The sequence below is a fragment of the Panthera tigris genome, chromosome D4 (assembly GCF_018350195.1).
Source record: "Panthera tigris isolate Pti1 chromosome D4, P.tigris_Pti1_mat1.1, whole genome shotgun sequence".
Classification (NCBI taxonomy): Eukaryota; Metazoa; Chordata; class Mammalia; order Carnivora; family Felidae; genus Panthera; species Panthera tigris.
In genome coordinates this window covers 17,784,367-17,802,681 of record NC_056672.1, presented here as the reverse complement: position 1 = coordinate 17,802,681, position 18,315 = coordinate 17,784,367, and the positions used below count along the sequence as shown (strand labels likewise).

Below are 18,315 nucleotides of genomic sequence, written 5' to 3'. Positions count from 1 at the left end.
AGAGGTGCCTGGAGGGTGTGGCTTCTGCTGGGCCGGCACCGTCATCTGCACAGCCTGAGGCGGAAGCCAAGGGCTTGCGCAGTGAGGACCCCGGGAAAGCACCTATTTGGTTGTATGCCAGCATTTTCGCGAAGAGCACACATAGCTGTGACGTCAGACATCCAGGGAATGGAAAGGTCTAAAGGGGAAGGCCAGTCCTGTGTAGAGCTAGTCCTTCCCCCCGCCACCCTTTCCAGATATGAGAAAAGGCACCTGCGGCTGGACAGCATGCAGGTGCACTTTGTGTTCTGTGAGTCAGTATCCGTTTCCGCATCTTGAATTCACACCAGGAGGTGGGGGCCGGCCGAACATCACAGGTCCTGTTCAGGCGCCGCCCCCATGGGAACGTCCAGGGCATGCTGTGGGGGGGGGGGGGGGGGGACCGCCACAGCCTCTGTTCTTACCTGGTGTTGTTTTTCAGCTTGTAGTAGTAATGCAAGCAGTCGCTGCAGTGGTCCGGGCCGGGGCCGTCACAGCCAACCTCACTGCACTCAGGGTCGCAGGGACCTTTGCACAAAAATCGAAAACAACACTTGGAAACAGTGGTTTTAAAGCAGGTCCGTTTGCATGCGGTATAAAATGAGACTTGTGTGTCTTCCTCCTTCCGTGAGAGTTTCTTTAAGATGGAGGAATAACGTGGATGATGACGGCTGCTGGCCCAGAGATGAACTCTTGGCTTTTGGCAGGGGGGGGGGGGGACCTCAATGACCTAAGTGTCGAGAATGTAAATCCAGTCACGGCCTGGTCTTTAAAACACATATGGCTGCCTTGTGGGAGATAACAAAAATCTCAGAATTCCAATGAGCAATGCCACGGGAGCAAGTGGAAAAGAACTGTTTGCCATGAAATATGCATAATGATAAAAACGTCGGATTTATAGAAAAATGAGAAGCTCAGCTGTTGACAGCCAAGAAAGCAAGTTTATTATTCAATGCCTGGACGAGATTGTCCGGCTTGCCCAAGGTCATTAAGACCACTGACTACCTCTGAGATACCGTAGCCAGCAAGAAACGTCATCACGGCATCTGGTGCAAGCTTATCGGTATCTGGTCTTGGATTATAAAGCAGATCCTTGAGGCACAGATAATAGATTTAAACCTGCGTCCTACCCATAGGCCAGTGGGCAGCTCAACAAAAGAAAACTACACATCAATTTTAAACAACGCAAGCGAGCTTAAAGAATTCCAGACTCAGCATCACGGTTGCTGATCTCTCGTGACGTGTTCTTGGGTATAGAGTGAGAATGCCCAGGCAGGGGAAAAACCCCCAGAAAGATGGAGGTTTTTGTAATTAATGAAAAGCTTTCTAATGACACGGGCTACTTATAGGCCCGTTGCTTGCTTGAACTAACTCCCTTTTTCCTTGTTCTCCGTATTTTAGGACATTTGGTCTCCTAATCTTCAAGCTCTTTCCTGCTGACAAGTCACATGATTCTAACTAGCAACAAACATACTGCGTGGAATGTACAAAGAGTAAGTGGATATGGCAGAAATGTCTGAACCATATTTATTTTAATCAAAAGGATTTACTGGTGAACCTTGATCTCCCTTAGTCATGAGGGGACCGTGTTCTACAGTTACTGAGTTGAAACATAAAATGGTAGCAACCGGGAGGCATGACACAGAGAAAAAAATCTCTCATTTTTCTGGCGAGAAAACACCCTTTCCAAGAGCTAGAGTGGCTGGTCCAGGTCTCCTATGGAAGGGTAGAAAATGAGGTCCTAGAGATGACTTTTGAAATATACTTCTGATTAATCACAAGAGTCATTTAACAGTGCTGTTTATCTCTGTTTCCCCCAAGCCTTAAAACTGACCTCTAAATTAAATTCCACAGCTAGTACAACTTGGGACATTTCAGCTATCTGCTATGATACATGAGGAGACGGTGTCTCTGTTGTGTCGTATAAGGCTTGAGGTTCAGCCAGCTGTGGGTCCTACGGTCCCTGGAATTTGATGAAACGTTACAGGGATCTGGTTATGATAATGCCATCTGTGCCTCTAGACAGGCTGACTTCTCCATGAAGGTGAAAATCACAGCTCTGAAGGAAAGGAACCCTGGGTGGCCCTAAATTTTCACCAGATGATTTCTGCAATTAAAAAAAACACCCCCAAACTTACTCTTGATACATGCCAAAGGGCTCTGTATGGCAAGTTCACATGCTGTGCTGTTTCTCTTACAATCTTAAACTGTCCCAGATGCAGTTTAGCATTTTAGTTTGCAGGGTAATAAAGAAATAATTGTCTTTGTTCTCTCACAAGTGCCAACGTGGACATTTTAGAGATGTAAGGAGGAAAACCATGAAGATACGTAACTGTTCAGAATTTTAACATTACCAACATTTGAATTGGAAACCGAGCATAAGGCATATAGCAGCAACGGGTTGTTATTATGCTCAGTTTACGTTTCTGGGTATCCTTTCTCCTATCAGAGAAGATGAAATGGTTTGCTAGTTAGAATGTGAGTAATAACGTGACAAGCTCAAAACAAAATAGGACAAAACCTAACACAATCGAGCTCTGGTCAGCTCAACTGGTTTGAGCTATTCAAACTTATGATGGACTCTGGGGTACTACCTCTTTAGAATAAAAGGAACCACAGGCATACTGAAGATATTCTGTTAAGGTAATTAATGACGTGGGGCGCCTGGGTGGCGCAGTCGGTTAAGCGTCCGACTTCAGCCAGGTCACGATCTCGCGGTCCGTGAGTTCGAGCCCCGCGTCAGGCTCTGGGCTGATGGCTCGGAGCCTGGAGCCTGTTTCCGATTCTGTGTCTCCCTCTCTCTCTGCCCCTCCCCCGTTCATGCTCTGTCTCTCTCTGTCCCAAAAATAAATAAAAAACGTTGAAAAAAAAAATTAAAAAAAAAAAGTAATTAATGACGTACTTTTCTTGAGTATCTCGAAAAAGAATCGCAAAGAACTCAAGAGAAAGAAAACAATTCTCATGTAAAGGCACATTAAATTGCTATTTACAAACAGTTCTCTCTTAGGCGAAGCTTTGTTCATTAAGTATCATAGCCCGTCCCAGGAGAACTGAATGCTCCTATAAATGGTCGTCAATGCAACAAGACAGAAATCAGAGATCTACCTTGAAGGAGGAAAAAAAAAATTGCAGATATGGCCACAATACCTAAACTGCCCCAGAAAAATAAACTCTAAAATATGTAAATTAATAAGAGAGTTGAGCAGAATGGCCAGATATAAGATAACTATGCAATAGCCACTAGGTTTCCTAGATGCTAGCATATCCTAGTTAGGAAAAAGGCATCTTTTCCATCATGATAGCAACAAGACCGCAAAACACATAGGATAACACTAAGAAGAATAGTAATACATAAAATTAAAAGATTTTAGTTAACTGGGACATGGGGTGTGGTTTGGATGGAAAGACTGTATATTGTAAAAACATTTCTCCTCCCCCCCAGCCCCCCCCCAAAACCAACCAATTATCATGAGATCGCATATAAATTCCAATTAAATTCCAATGGGATCTTTATAGGTGGATTTAAGAATTGCCATGAAAACAAGGAGATGTTCGACCGATAATAAATCCTACTGTGGATACAACTGGATTAAGAATTACTAGACTGAAAAATCAGAAAAAGGGATACCAGAAGAGACCCCAGTGTAAGAATTTCTTCTATAGTTATGAAGGAAGGGATCCTAAACGAGTAAAAGAAGGGATGATATCCCAGTCACTAATGTTTGTCTATATGGCAAATAAAGACACTTTTATTTCATACTATATATCATAAGCCAGAATGAATTTCAGATGAATGCATGGCCAAGCGTTAAAATAAGAGTTTAGAAAAAAAAATGCGTGTGAATATTTTGTGGAGCTCATTAAACAATTTTTAATGAAATGTTTTAATTTTTTTTTTTTTAACATTTATTTATTTTTGAAACAGAGAGAGACAGAGCATGAGCGGGGGAGGGTCAGAGAGAGGGAGACACAGAATCCGAAACAGGCTCCGAGCTGGCAGCACAGAGCCCGACGCGGGGCTCGAACTCATGGACCGTGAGATCATGACCTGAGCCGAAGTCGGCCGCTTAACCGACTGAGCCACCCAGGCGCCCCTGAAATGTTTATTTTTGAGAGAGAGACAGAGAGTGGAGGGGTGGGGGCAGAGAGAGAAGGAGGCACAGAATCTGAAGGGGGCTCCAGGCTCTGAGCTGTCAGCACAGAGCCCGACGTGGGGCTTGAACTCACAGAATGCGTGATCATGACCTGAGCTGAAGTCAGACGCTCAACCGACTGAGCCACCCAGGCGCTCCAATATTTTGCTGATTTTAAAGACTAAAGCTTCTTTTTAGAAAAAGCACAAGTGAGGTCTGAAGCTATAAACCCTACCCTCCAATTTTCTTCTTCTGTTGAAACAACACAATACAACACAAGAGCAACATTTTGGAAGCAAGCAATAACTGGGAAGATGTTTTCAGCAAACAGAGTGGTTCCTCCCCCAGTTTATCTGTGGAGAATACCATTCCAAGACCCCAGGGGATTCTGGAAACCATGGAGAGTACCAAACCCTCCCTATACTGTTTTTCTCCTACACACACATATCTGTGATGACATTTCATTTATAAATACGGCACAGTAAGAAACTAACGATACAGAACAATTCTATCAATATACTGTGATACAAGTATGTGAATGTAGTGTCTCAAAATATCTTGTGTGGTACTTACCCTCCTTCTTGTGACAAAGGGGGATGGTAAAACACCTACAGGATGAGACGAAGTGAGGTGATGTGGGCATGGTAATGTAGCGTTAAGCTCCTATAGACCCGATGATAGATCGGATGAAGGGATCGTCTGCTTCCTGACCATTGATGAAACCACTGATAAGGGGTAATGACTGTATGAGACTATGTGAGGGACAATAACATACATAGAGTTCTTATAAATGGATAAGAAAATTGCTGCCCCTTTGAATAGAAAAATGGGCAAAATACAGTTGTATTTAATTCCTAGAACTACAGAGGAAAAAATGTTTAGATTTACTAACAATCAAAGGTATAAAAATTTAAAAATGTCCTGTTCCTTTACTTTTTTCTTTCCGCTCACTGTTGGCAGGAATGAGTGTCATAAACGCACAGCTGGTCACGGCGTAGACTGGTACATCTTGTCTGGAAAGGAATGTGACAAAATGTGTCCAAGCCCTCAAACTGATTATTCCCTTTGATGCAGTAATGCTCGGAACTGTATTCTAAACAAAGACTGATAAAACCAAGCCTTATTTCAAACAGTGCAAAACTCTAAGCAAACGGCACCTCCCAGATTACGTATTAAATATAGCGCAATCAGAGGCTGGGCTATTATGCTGTCTTCTAAATATTTCTTGTGAGGATATGTGACAACAGGGAAATATGCTCTTAATAACCACAAGAGGAAGAAAACAGATATGAAAACTATAGACAGTGTGCTTTTAGCTTTGAAGGAAAAAAAAAAACAAACCCAGCTATCTGAATATACACACGTATTTGGGGGATAGGAAAGAAGATGGAAGAAAATACCAGAATATGGGTTGAAGCTTATTTCTGCCTGGTGGGATGATGCATGAGATTTCTTCCCTTAGCCCATGTCTCTGTTGGAAGCCAACTCACCTGCATAATCCTCTGTACCATAGTCCTCGGTGGGGTCTTCGACTCGGGTATAACGGACACGTTCTACCTTAGGAAACTCGTTCGTTGGGGAGTAGGGCTGCACGGAGGTGCCATAGAGGACCAAAGACCATTCTTTCAACTTCCCTTGAGAAACAATAATGAAACCAGAGCATGATCACACATTCACGCTTTAGCTTTGTAATTCCATTCCTTCTCCTCTAAGAGAAAGCAACAGTGGAAGAGCTGTGAAAAACATATTCATATGAACATCGCATCGAGCGTACGGCTAGAAATACACATTTGCCGTCAGTTGCAGATTTAGCCAATTCACACAGCACATTTTGCTGAGCAGCAACTCTGGAATACGTCTTAATTTAATCAGCATTTATAAGAAGGCTGAGAAATGAACACATTTTAGAGAGGCCTTTTTCTAAGTATGGATGTCTTATTTGAAATTAAAACAAAATTGTTTTATCTGGCTTGTTTATCAATAAGAAGGCAAAACCACGGCTTTGTTCCACCTGACTGAATTAGTCCTCTAATCTTAAGAATACATCACTATTCCTATTATGCTATAGACCCTGAGCTGTTCAGTGACAGCCCGTAGACCCATTGGCTATTTAAATTAGCTAGAATTGAAAAGTTCAGTTCCTCAGTCATACTGCATTTCCAGTGCCCAAGAGGCACATGTGGCTAGTGGTCACTACAACGGTGACCACAAATAGAGAACTTCCGCCACCACAGAATGTTCTAGTAGACAGTTGGGTAGTAAAGCATTTCACGGTCAAGGGTGCCTGGAGACCTAAGGCAAGTGTTTTACCTCCTTTGCATCAAAGGCTCTCAAAGAACATTTTGTTTTGGTTTAGTCCTTACTGTTGATTTCTTACTTTTTTACTAAAAAAATACTAAATCGTCAAGTTTTAGAATGCTAAGAAAAAAAGAACTGCTTACAGGTCATTAAGCTTAAGAGTCGCCTAAAAACTAAAAAAGCATCAACCACAAGCAGAAATGATTAAGACAAAGCAATTAAAAACGTGCAAGTATGCAGGTAGGAAGCAGGACCTTCCTGAAGGTCCCTCCCCAACTTAGCCTAATACAGAGAATCTGGTTATGGTTCGCGCAAGGGTCCCACCACAGCCCTGAGAGTGGTAAACTTCAGGGATCTGCCAATCATCTATTAAGTTTTAATTCATTCGGGGTTTGCAACATTTGGGAGGTAGATACTTAAATTCCCAAAATATAGATGAGGCAACAGGCATAGAGAAGGATAATTTTCCCAGAGGCAGCAAGCGTATGGACTGCTATTAAAACCCATCTGGGGCGTTCCAGGATAAGAAGACAATGTAGGAAGGTCCTGGACCCACCTCTTCCTATGGACTCACTGAATCTACAGCTACATAGGGAACAATTTCCTCTGAAAAAGAAAACAAAAACTAAAACTAGCTGAGTGGCTACTACACGGTAGGCAAACAAAAAAGTCACGTGAAAGCAGGTAAGAGTGGTTGAGACACAGTCTTGGAATAAGCCCCTCCCCTGGCACTGTGACCCACAATCGGGACTCAAACCCCCAGGTTTCTCCCCAAGAAGCAAAAGGTTTGAATCTCCTATCGGGTACCCCAATTTTTAAGACCTGCCCCTGAGAAGAGCCCCCAAAACATATAGTGTATACGGGGCTTGAGACCCACAAGGCGATAGTCAACTGACTAGTTCACAAAGAGCTTGCGTATGTGGACCCACCCACTCCAAGTCTCAGTGCAGAAGCAGCAAATTGAAAAGCACTGACTTCCTCTTAAAGAGGCTTATTCGTTTACCTTACCGAGAAGAAGAGAATCAAAAGCAGACAGGAACCAGGAGAGGTTATAACTAAAAGAAAAATAAAAACTGCAAAAATATGAAGGATCATAAAAGACTGTTATCCACAATTACACACCAACAAAGTGAACAACCTAGAAGAAATGGATACATTTCTAGACGTATACACCCGAGAGTGAATCATGAAGAAATAGAAAATCTAAACAGACCAATTACTAGTAACGAGCTTGAATCAGAAATAAAAAGCCTCCCAGCAAAGAAATGGCCACAACTACATCTTCGCTGGTCAATTCTACCAAATATTTAAAGAATCCAAGTCTTTCTTAAACTCCAAAAGAAAAGGAACATTTCCAAACTCATTACATGAAGCTAGCATTACCCTGATCCCAAAACCAAACAAGGATGCCACAAGTAAATCCCTGATGAACACAGATGAAAAAGTCCTCAACAAAATATTAGCAAACTGAATTCAATATTACAGTCAAAGGATCATACAGCACGAACAAGTGAAATTTATTCCAGGGATGCAAGAATGTTTCAACACTCACAAACCATTCAGTGTGATTCACAACATTAACAAATTTAGCGGGGCGCCTGGGTGGCTCAGTCGGTTCGGTGGCCGACTTCGGCTCGGGTCACGATCTCGTGGTCCGTGAGTTTGAGCCCCGTGTCGGGCTCTGTGCTGACAGCTCAGAGCCTGGAGCCTGTTTCAGATTCTGTGTCTCCCTCTCTCTGACCCTCCCCCGTTCATGCTCTGTCTCTCTCTCTCTCAAAAATAAATAAACGTTAAAACAAAACAAAAAAAACAAATTTAGCGACAAAAAATCATACGATCATCTCCATAAGTACAGAAAAAGCATTAGCATAATTCGACATCTATTTATGATACAAAAAACGCTCAACAAAGTGTGTGTAGGGGAAATAAAAAGCATAATAAAGATCAGGAGTGAGACACTTACCACTTTTAGTCAACATAGTATTGGAAGTCCTGGCCAGAACAATTAGACAAGAGAAAGAAAGGGAATTCAAATCGGAAAGGAAGAAGTATGCCACTGTTTGCACGTGACATCATACTGTATATGACAAACCATAGAGGTGCCACCAAAAAACTATTAGAAGTAATCAACAAATTCACTCAAGTTGTAGGATTCAAAATCAATAAACAAAAATCTTTTGCCTGTCTTTACACTAATAGTTGAACTATCAAAAAAAGAAACTAAGAAAACCCTATGTACGATTGCATCAAAAAGAATAAAATGCTCAGAAACTTAACCAAGGGGGTAAAAGACCTATACACTGAAAACTATAGCACAATGTTGAAAAAAGCGAAGACAAAAATAAACAGAAAGATAATCTGGGCTCGGATGAGAAGAATAATATTGTTAAAATGTCCATACTACCCAAAGCAACCTATAAATTCAATGTTATCCATATCAACATTCTGTTAGCATTTTTATAGAAATAAAACAATCTTACAATTTTTATGGAACCATGAAAGGTCAAATCACTCTTGAGAAAGAAAAACGAAGGTGGAGGCACCATGCTTTCGGATTTCAAAATATATTACAAAGCTATGGTAATCAACACGCTATAGTATTGTCATGAAACAGCCACATACATCAATAGAGGAGAACAGAGAAACCAGAAATAAACTCATGCATATATGGCCAATTCATTTACAACAAGCAGCCAAGAATACACAATGGACAGAGGATTTCAATACACGGTGCTAGGAAAACTGGACAGCCATGTGCAAAATAATGACACTGAACCACTGTCTTACATAATACGCAAAAACTAACTCAAAATGGATGAAAGATTTAGGGGCGCCTGGGTGGCTCAGTAGGTTAAGTGTCTGACTTCAGCTCAGGTCATGTGAATTCGAGCCCTGCTTCAGATCCTCTGTCTCCTTCTCTCTCTGCCCCTCCCTCCCTTGCACGCGTGCGCTTGCTCTCTCTCTCTCTCTCTCTCAAAAATAAATAAACATTTTAAAAAATGGATTAAAGATTTGAACAGGGGGCGCCTGGGTGGCTCAGTCAGTTGGGTGTCCAGCTTTGACTCAGGTCATGATCTTGTGGTTTGTGAGTTCGAGCCCTGCATCGGTCTCTGTGCTGACAGCTCAGAGCTTCGAGCCTTGTTTCAGATCCTGTGTCTCCCTCTTGCTCTCTGCCCCTCACCCGCTCGCTCGCTCTCTTTCTCTCTCTCAAAAATAATAAAATAAACATTAAACAAATTTTAAAAATGGTAGATGATCTCACTTGTATGTTGAATCTCAAAAGCAAACAAACAACCAAACTAAAAAAACCTGATCTCATAAACAACAGAGAATAAACTGGTGGTTGCCAGAGGTTGGGGTGTTCAGAGGTGGGTGAGATGGATAAAAGGGGTCAGAGAGTGCAAACTTCGAGTTATAAAACAAATAAGTTCTGGGAGTGTAATGTCAAACATGGTGACTGGAGTTAATGATCGTATACTATAGATTTGAAAGCTGCTGAAAAAGTAGATCTTAAAATTTCTCACGATATGACAAAAATGTTTAAACTATGTGAGCTGATGGAAGTTAGATTCCCAGTGGTGTTCATTTTGCGATAGGTACGGACATCAAATCATTAGGTTGTATGCCTGAAACTAATAGAGTATTACATATCAATTACATCTCAAAAAAAAAAAAAAAATCCATTCAGAATCCAAATGCTGTGTCCCTAAGCCCTTATGTAATACTGCCCTTCTGTTTACTTCCAGGAGTTCAGAAACTTGAAGTTCAAAAAGGAACACATTCTGTGCCACATTCATTGCTTTCTGACAACTACACTGGGCCAGCATGTTGATTTCTTTGTGGCTTGCCCTCTGCCAGCTTTTCTTTGGACTCACTTGTTAATGAGTATGCTTTTCATAATTAGGGTGCTGTTCAGTCTCAGAATTCCAAATAGTACACATGAAGTAGTGGCAAGAAATGAATGACCGACCCCCTGAAATCCATGACCCGATTGCCTTTACACAGCGACGCAGAACAGAACTCATTTTTCTTATGGCATCTCTCAGGTGTACCAATGGAGCATATAATGCAAGGACACTATAAGAAATCCAACCCCTCAGTTACCCTATGGCCCGGCTCATTAACTTAAGATCAGTTTGGAGCTAAAATTTCTCCTTGTAAAGTACATGGAAGAATGCTGACTCATAACTGATTACTTCCATTTGTGTCATTTCTGAAGTATCTCCTAAGCCCGCGGGGGACATACTTGTTGGGCAATTTATCTCTTTCTGTTTCACTTATTACATAATCGTATTTCCTTAGAATCTGCCACAATTCACATCAAATGCTGCTGTATTTGGGCCATCATTTCTTCCTCTCCTATGACGTTTTCCAAGTGTTAAATTATTTAGGAGAGGGGCGCCTGGGTGGCGCAGTCAGTTAAGCGTCCGACTTCAGCCAGGTCACGATCTCGCGGTCCGTGGGTTCGAGCCCCGCATCGGGCTCTGGGCTGATGGCTCAGAGCCTGGAGCCTGTTTCCGATTCTGTGTCTCCCTCTCTCTCTGCCCCTCCCCCGTTCATGCTCTCTCTCTGTCCCAAAAATAAATAAAAAACGTTGAAAAAAAAATTATTTAGGAGATTTTGCAGTTGATGGTATAACATTCTGATAAGAAAGAGCTGCATAAATGCAGAAGGAGAAAAATCAGTTCTACACGTTGGTACACAAATGCCATCTGCTCAAGAAAGAGAACGCAAGATAGGTCTAATGTGTCACAAGATCAAAGACCACAGTCGAGAAAGCCTTCAAAAGATCCTTACTGTGGACTTCTGGTCCACGATGGTGACGTAGGAAGAACCTGAACTCACCTCGTCCACAGCCACACCAAGTCTCCACCTGCTTATAGAGCAATTCTTCCTGAAACAGAATCAAGTGCTCACCGAACAGCTGCCGCACAAGAAAAGACACACTGTAGAGAATGACAAGAAAGACGCTTTCCAGGACACCCCTGATGCAAGGGGCCCTGGGATCTCCCGGCTTGTAGTCACTTCAGTTTCAGGTGTCCTATAACAAGTGCTCCCTGCTCAGAGAGCGCCACGACCCCTGGCTTCCATCTCCTTCAGTTTCAGCTGCCTTGTCAGTGCACCTTCCACGCAAAGAGAACCAGGCTGCCCCAGCCCACACCCATTTCAACTTGAGCTATCCTTCCAGGGTACCCTCTGCACAGAGAGTGCTGTGATGCCCTGGCTTGCACCCACGTCAGCGTCAGCTGTCAGACTGTGATGCCCTCAGCACGGATGGCCTCAGGACCACCCCGGCACGCGCCTACTTTAGCTCAGGCCATCTCAGCAGGGGGGCCCCAGCACGGAGTGACCCGCGACCCCCAGTCGGCCCACTAAAGCGACCAGGCACATACAGTCTACACAGGGGAGGACCAGACGCAAGAGCATTCCTTCTAGTTTAGGAGAAGTAGCTGTTCCGCCTAATTCACAGAAACGGACAAAGACAATCAAGCAAAATGAGGAGACAGCTGGAAAGAAAGAAAGAGTAAGACAAACCTCAGAAAAAGAACTAAATGAAATATAAATAAGCAATATGCCTGATGAACAGTTCCAAATAGTGGTCATGAAGAGATGCTCACTGGACTGGAGAGAAGAATGGAAGAACTCAGAACTTCAAAGAAAGAGACAGAAAATATATAGAAAACCCAATCAGGGTTGAAGAACACATTAACTGAAATTAAAAATACACTGTAGGGAATCAACAGTGGGTTAGAAGATACAGAAGAATGGATCAGTGATCTGGAAGACAGGGTAAAGCACCTGAGCTGAACAGAAAAAAAAAAAAAAAAATTAGGAATGAGGATAGGCTAAGGGATCTCTAGGACAACGTAAAGTGAACAGCCACTGACATTTTTCCCAGAGGGAAAAGAGAGACAGAAAGGGACAGAAAACTCATTCGAAGAAATCAAAGCTAGACACTTAACTAACCTTGGGAAGGAAACAGACATTCAGTTTCCGGCAGCAGAGAGAGTTCAAAACAAGATGAACTCAATGAGGTCCACACCAAGACGTAATAATTAACACGGTAAAGATTAAAGATAAAGATAAAAGCAGCAAGGGAGAAACAATTAGTTACATACAAGGTAAACCCCACGAGGCTGATTTTTCAGCAGAAACTTTGCAGGCCAGAAGGAGTGGTATGATATATCTGACGTGCTTTAAAAAAAAAAAAAAAGAGAGAGAGAGAGAAAACTACAACCAAAAATACTCTACCTAGCAAGATTATCATTCAGAATGGAAGGCGAGATAAAGAGTTTCCCCGTCAAGCAAAAGTTACAGAAGTACAGCATCACTAAACTAGCTTTATAAGAAATGTTAAAAGGGACTTCATTAGGTGAAAAGAAAAGGCCATAATTAGAAGAAAATTATGAAAGGAAAAAAAATTCATGAGTAAAAGAAAACATACAGTAAACAGTCACTTATGGAGCTGGTAGTAAAATGAATTATATGTAAAAAATTAATTAAGGAGACTCACAAAATAAAGAGACATAACATATGACAACATATACCTAAATGTGGAGGGCGTAGTAAAAATTAAGTTCTTTTAGAATGTGTTCAAACTTAAGTTACCATTAACTTAATACAGACCACTATATCCTTCAAATGTTATACATGAACCCCATGGTAAACACCAACCAAAAACTTAAAGAGAAAAAAATAAAGAGAAAGAAAGCCAAGCATAACACTATGGAGTCATCAATCAAAAGAATAGAGAGCAAAAAGAAGAAATGAAAAAGAACTACAAAAACAACAAGAAAACAAAATGGCAATGAAAACATACCCATTAATAATTACTTTGAATGTAAGTGGTCTATATACTCCACTCAAAAGACAGGGTTGTGGAATGGATAAAAAACAAAACCCACCTATACGCTGCTCACAAGAGACTCACTTCAGACCTAAAGGCACATACAGACTGAAAGTGAAGGGATATAAAAAGATATTCTATGTGATTGGGAGCAGGAAAAAAAACAAAAACAAAAACAGCCAGGGTAGAAATGTTTGTATCCGACAAAATAGACTTTAAAACAAAGACTGTAACCAGAAACAAAGAAAGACATTACATAATTAGGAAGGGATCAATCCAACAAGAGGATGTAACAATTGTAAATATCTATGTACAACTTTGGAGCACTTAAATTCATAAAGCCAAATGACATAAAGGGAGAAATTGGCAGTAATACAATAATGGTAGGGGACTTCAACACCAGACTTATACTGATGGATAGAACATCTAAACAGAAAATTGATAAGGAAACAGAGGCCTTGAATGACACATTAGACTAGATGGACCTAACAGATATACCTAAGAGTCTAGCCAAAACCAACAGAATTTACATCCTTTTCAAGTGTACATGGAACATTCTGTAGGACAGATCACAGGTCACTAAACATATCTCAATAAATTTAGGAAAACTGAAATAATATCAAGCATCTTTCAAATCACAACAGTATGTGACTAGAAATCAATTATGATAAAAAAAGGTGGAAAAAACCACAAACCCATGGAGGCTAAACAACATGCTACTAATCAACTAATGGGTTAACAGAGAAATCAAAGAGGCAATAAAAAAATACATACAGACAAATGAAAATGAAAACACAATGGTCCCAAATCTTTGGGAAACAAAGAAAGCAGTTCTAAGAGGGGAGTTGATAGCAATACAGGCCTACCTCAAGAAGAAGGAAAAAAATTCAAATACACAATCTAAACTTACAACAAAAAGAAATACGAAAAGAACAAACAAAGCCCAAGTTAGTAGAAGGAAGGAAATAATAAAGATCAGAATGTAAACAAATGAAATGGAGACTCAATAAATGATAAAAGATCAATGAAATCAAGAGCTGGTTCTTTGAAATGATAAACAAAATTAATAAACCTTGAGCCAGACTCATTGAGAAAAAAGGAGAGAGGATCCAAATAAATAACATCTGAAATGAAAAAGAAGTAACAACTCACATCGTGGAAGTACAAAGGGTTATAGGAGACTATTATGAAAAACTACATGCCAACAGATTGGAAAACTAGAAGAAATGGATAAATTCCTAGAAGCATACCATCTTTCAAAACTGAGTCAGGAAGAAGTAGGAAATCTGAACAGACCAACTACTAGTAACGAAACTGAATCAGCAATAAAGAAAAAAACAAAAACAAAACAAAAAAACCTCCCAACAACAAAAGTCCAGGACCAGATGGATTCACAGGTGAATTCCACCAAACATTTAATCAAGAGTTAATACCCATTCTCCTCAAACTACTGCATAAAAAAGTAGAGGACGGAGAGCTTCTAAATACATTCTACGAGACCAGCATTATCCTGATACCAAAACCAGACAAAGGCACTACACAAACAGAAAATTACAGGCCAGAATCCCTGATGAACACAGAGGCAAAAATCCTCAACAAAAGATTAGCAAACTAAATTCAATGATCCATTAAAAGGACACCAACCATGATCAAGTAGGATTTATTCCAGGGATACAATGGAGGTTCAGTATTAGTAAATTGATTAGTGAAGGATAATTAATAAAGTGAAGGATAAGAATCATATGATTATTGTCTCAGCAGATGCAGAAAAAGTATTTGACAAAATTCAACATCCATTCATGAAAACCCTTAACAAAGTAGGTTTAGAGGGAACGTACGTCAACATAATAAAGGCCATAAATCAGCAACCCACACCTAACGTCACACTCAATAGGGAAAAACTGAGAGCTTTATCCTAAGATCAGGAACAAGACAGGGATGTCCACTCTCACTACTTTTCTCAACGTAGTACTGAAAGTCCTAGCCACGGCAATCAGACAACAAAAAGAAATAAAAGCCATCCACGTTGTTAAGGAAGAAGTAAAACACTCACTATTTAGAGATAAAATAATATTATATAAAGAAAACCTGAAAGACTCCACCAAAAAACTGTTAGAATAAATGAATTCATTAATGTTGCAGGCTACAAATTAATATTCAAAAATCGGTTGCATTTCTACACGCTAATGATGAAATAGCAGAAAGGGAAATTAAGAAAACAGCCCCATTTACAATTACACCAAAAAGAATAAAATACCTAGGAATAAACTTAACCAAGGAGGTGAAAGACTTGGGGTCTAAAAACTATAAAACACTGATGAAAGAAATTGAAGAGGACCGAACAAAATGGATTAGAAGAATTAACATTATTAAAATGTCCATACTACTAAAGCAATCTACAGAGTCATTACAGTCCCTATCAAAATATCAAGAGCATTTGGCACACAACTAAAACAAATAATGCTAAAATTTGCATGAAACCACAGAAGACCCTGAATCGCCAAAGCAATCTTGAGAATGAAGAACAAAGCTAGAGGTATCACAATCCCAGATTTCAAGATACACTACCAAGCCATGGTAAAGTAGTATGGCACAAAAATGTACTCATAGATCAATGGAACAGAAGAGAGAACCCAGAAATACACCCACACTTACATGGTCAGTTCATCTGCAACGAAGGAGACAAGACTATACAATAGGGAAAAGACAGTCTCTTCAATAAATGGTGCTGGGAAAACTGGACAGCTGCATGCAAAGGAATGAAACTGGACCACTTTCTTCTACCACACAAAAAGAGGAACTCAACTCAGAATGGATTAAAATCAACTCAGACTGGATTAAAGACCTAAATGTGAGACCTAAAACCCTAAGACTCCTAAAAGAAAACAGAGGCAGTAATTTCTTAAATATCGCTCTTCAGGAAAAAGAAACAACAACAAAAATACACTGGGGCTACACCAAAATGAAAAGCATCTGCGCAGTAAAGGAAACCATCAATAAAACAAAAAGGCAGCCTAGTGAATGGGAGAAGATATTTGCAAGTGATATATTGGATAAGGGGTTAATATCCAAAATGTATCAAGAACTTATACAACTCGACAGGAAAAAAAAAAAAAAAAACAATCTGATGAAAAAATGGGCACAGAACATGGAGAGATGTTTTCCCAAAGATGTAGAGATGGCCAACGGACATATGAAAAGATGCTCAGCACCACTCATCATCAGGGAAATGCAAATCAAAGGCGCAATGAAATATCACCCCACACCTGTCAGAACGGCTAAAACTAACAACACAGAAAACAACAGGTGTTGGCAAAGATGTGGAAAAAGGGGAACCCTCTTACGCTGTCGGTGGGAATGCAAACTGGTGCAGTCACTGTGGAAAACAGTGCAGAGGTTCCTCAAAACGTTAAAAGCTAAAAATAGAACTACTGTACGATCCAGAAATTGCACTACCGGGTATCTACCCCAAAACAAAACAAAAACAAAAACGCTAATTCAAAAAGATATATGCATCCCTATGTTGATCAAGGCATTATTTACAATAGCCAAGATGTAGAAGGAACCCATGTGTCCGCTGAGAGATGAATGGATAAAAAAGATACGGGGTGTGTGTGTGTGTGTGTGTATGTGTGTGTGTGTGTGAAACATACACACACACATGGAGTATCACCCAGCCATAAAGATGAATGAGATCTTGTTCTCTGTAACAGCATGGATGGACCTAGAAGGGATTATGCTTAGTGAGATAAGTAAAACAGAGAAAGGCAAACACCATATGATTTCACTGATACAGAGAACAAACTTGTTGCCAGAGGGGAAAGGGAGGGAAGGACAAGAAAAATCAGTGAAGGGAGCTGGGAGGTACAGGCTTGCGGTTATGGGATGAATAAGTCACAGGGATAAAAGGCACAGGGAATCTAGTCAACAGCAAGCTAATAGCGTTGCGTGGTGACAAGACGCCGGTCACACTTGCGGTGAGCACAACACAGGATACGGACTTGTTGAATCACCACGTTGTGCACCTGAAACTAATGTAACATTGTGTGTCAACTGTATCAATTAAAAACCCTTAATATGTATTTTAATAATACACAAATGGGAAGAAACAATAAAGAAATGTAAACTCCGTTTGGAATCAGGAACCTCTACATTTGGGAACGATTCTACCCTAAGTAGGCTAGACAATTCTACATCTCCAACTGAAGTTCTATTAGCTTACTGCAGAAATACCTCATTAATTAGAGAGAGAAACCTTCCATAGGACTATACGCCATTGAAACAATGATGAAACCGTTGAAACCAATGATGAAACCATCGACACACGGACACACACAGAAAAGCAGAAGTCCCTTTTCAACTTTGTAATTAATCCTAAACTCAAAGGTTGGTGGAAGGAAGGATATCCAACAACTGTGGGTACCTACGCAGGCCTCCACACCCCAGGCCAGTAGGAACATTAGGGCATCTCTCTTCCGGCATAAAAGAACATCTGTAAAATGACTAGACGTGACGAGGATTACATGTGAACATTTAAATGGCACAAGGGGAAGCCACGCTGTGGAAGAGACAACTCTAGATTATCTGGGTTACTGCTGAGAGCTTTTAACACAGACGATCATAATAAAATCTGGAGAGGCAGTGAACTCCTGGAGAGCAGAGATTTATATTCACGGCCCCTGACCCTTGCACATAAATACCTAGTCGACCATTAGTGAGCCCCCAGGGGTAGTCTGCTCCTGTGGGGGGGGGGTAGCATTTCATCACTGACATTCTTTAGAAATGCTGGTGCACGGTGATAGTAAAGAGCAGAGTCCGTTTTAGGTAGTTTTATCGCTGTCTTATATTCTAAGCAGATAACGTGTACCCCTTATGTCTGTCCCTTCGGCTGCACCCCACCCCCAGTTTTGTTCACAACTACCACATTTGGACAGTGATTATTTCCCTGGGACCTCTTGAGATGTAAGAGCCCTGACGTGGCACCTGCTGATAAATCAACTGGGGTCGGGCACCGCACCC

At 40.9% G+C, this 18,315-nt stretch overlaps 1 protein-coding gene and 1 long non-coding RNA gene across 6 annotated transcripts in view; one reads left to right on the top strand and one right to left on the bottom strand.

Annotated features, from left to right (window-relative positions):
- Positions 1 to 10,529, top strand: part of LOC122232935 — a 47,813-nt gene extending 37,284 nt beyond the window's left edge. For 2 of the 3 annotated variants that reach the window (XR_006210318.1, XR_006210320.1), the window contains exons 7-8: positions 1,420 to 1,511; positions 5,112 to 5,338. This is a non-coding gene — a long non-coding RNA (uncharacterized LOC122232935). Of the gene's footprint in view, positions 1 to 1,419; positions 1,512 to 5,111; positions 5,339 to 10,195 lie in introns of those variants that run through there. The other variant, XR_006210319.1, reaches the window with a different exon arrangement.
- The window catches only part of PCSK5 (proprotein convertase subtilisin/kexin type 5), a 447,842-nt gene that overhangs the window by 158,363 nt on the left and 271,164 nt on the right, over positions 1 to 18,315 (bottom strand). For all 3 annotated transcript variants that reach the window (XM_042963381.1, XM_042963382.1, XM_042963383.1), the window contains exons 14-15: positions 5,642 to 5,785; positions 444 to 546 (exon numbers count right to left, since the gene is read on the bottom strand). In XM_042963381.1, coding sequence (XP_042819315.1) covers positions 444 to 546; positions 5,642 to 5,785 — 247 coding nt within the window. The remainder of the gene's footprint in view (positions 1 to 443; positions 547 to 5,641; positions 5,786 to 18,315) is intronic.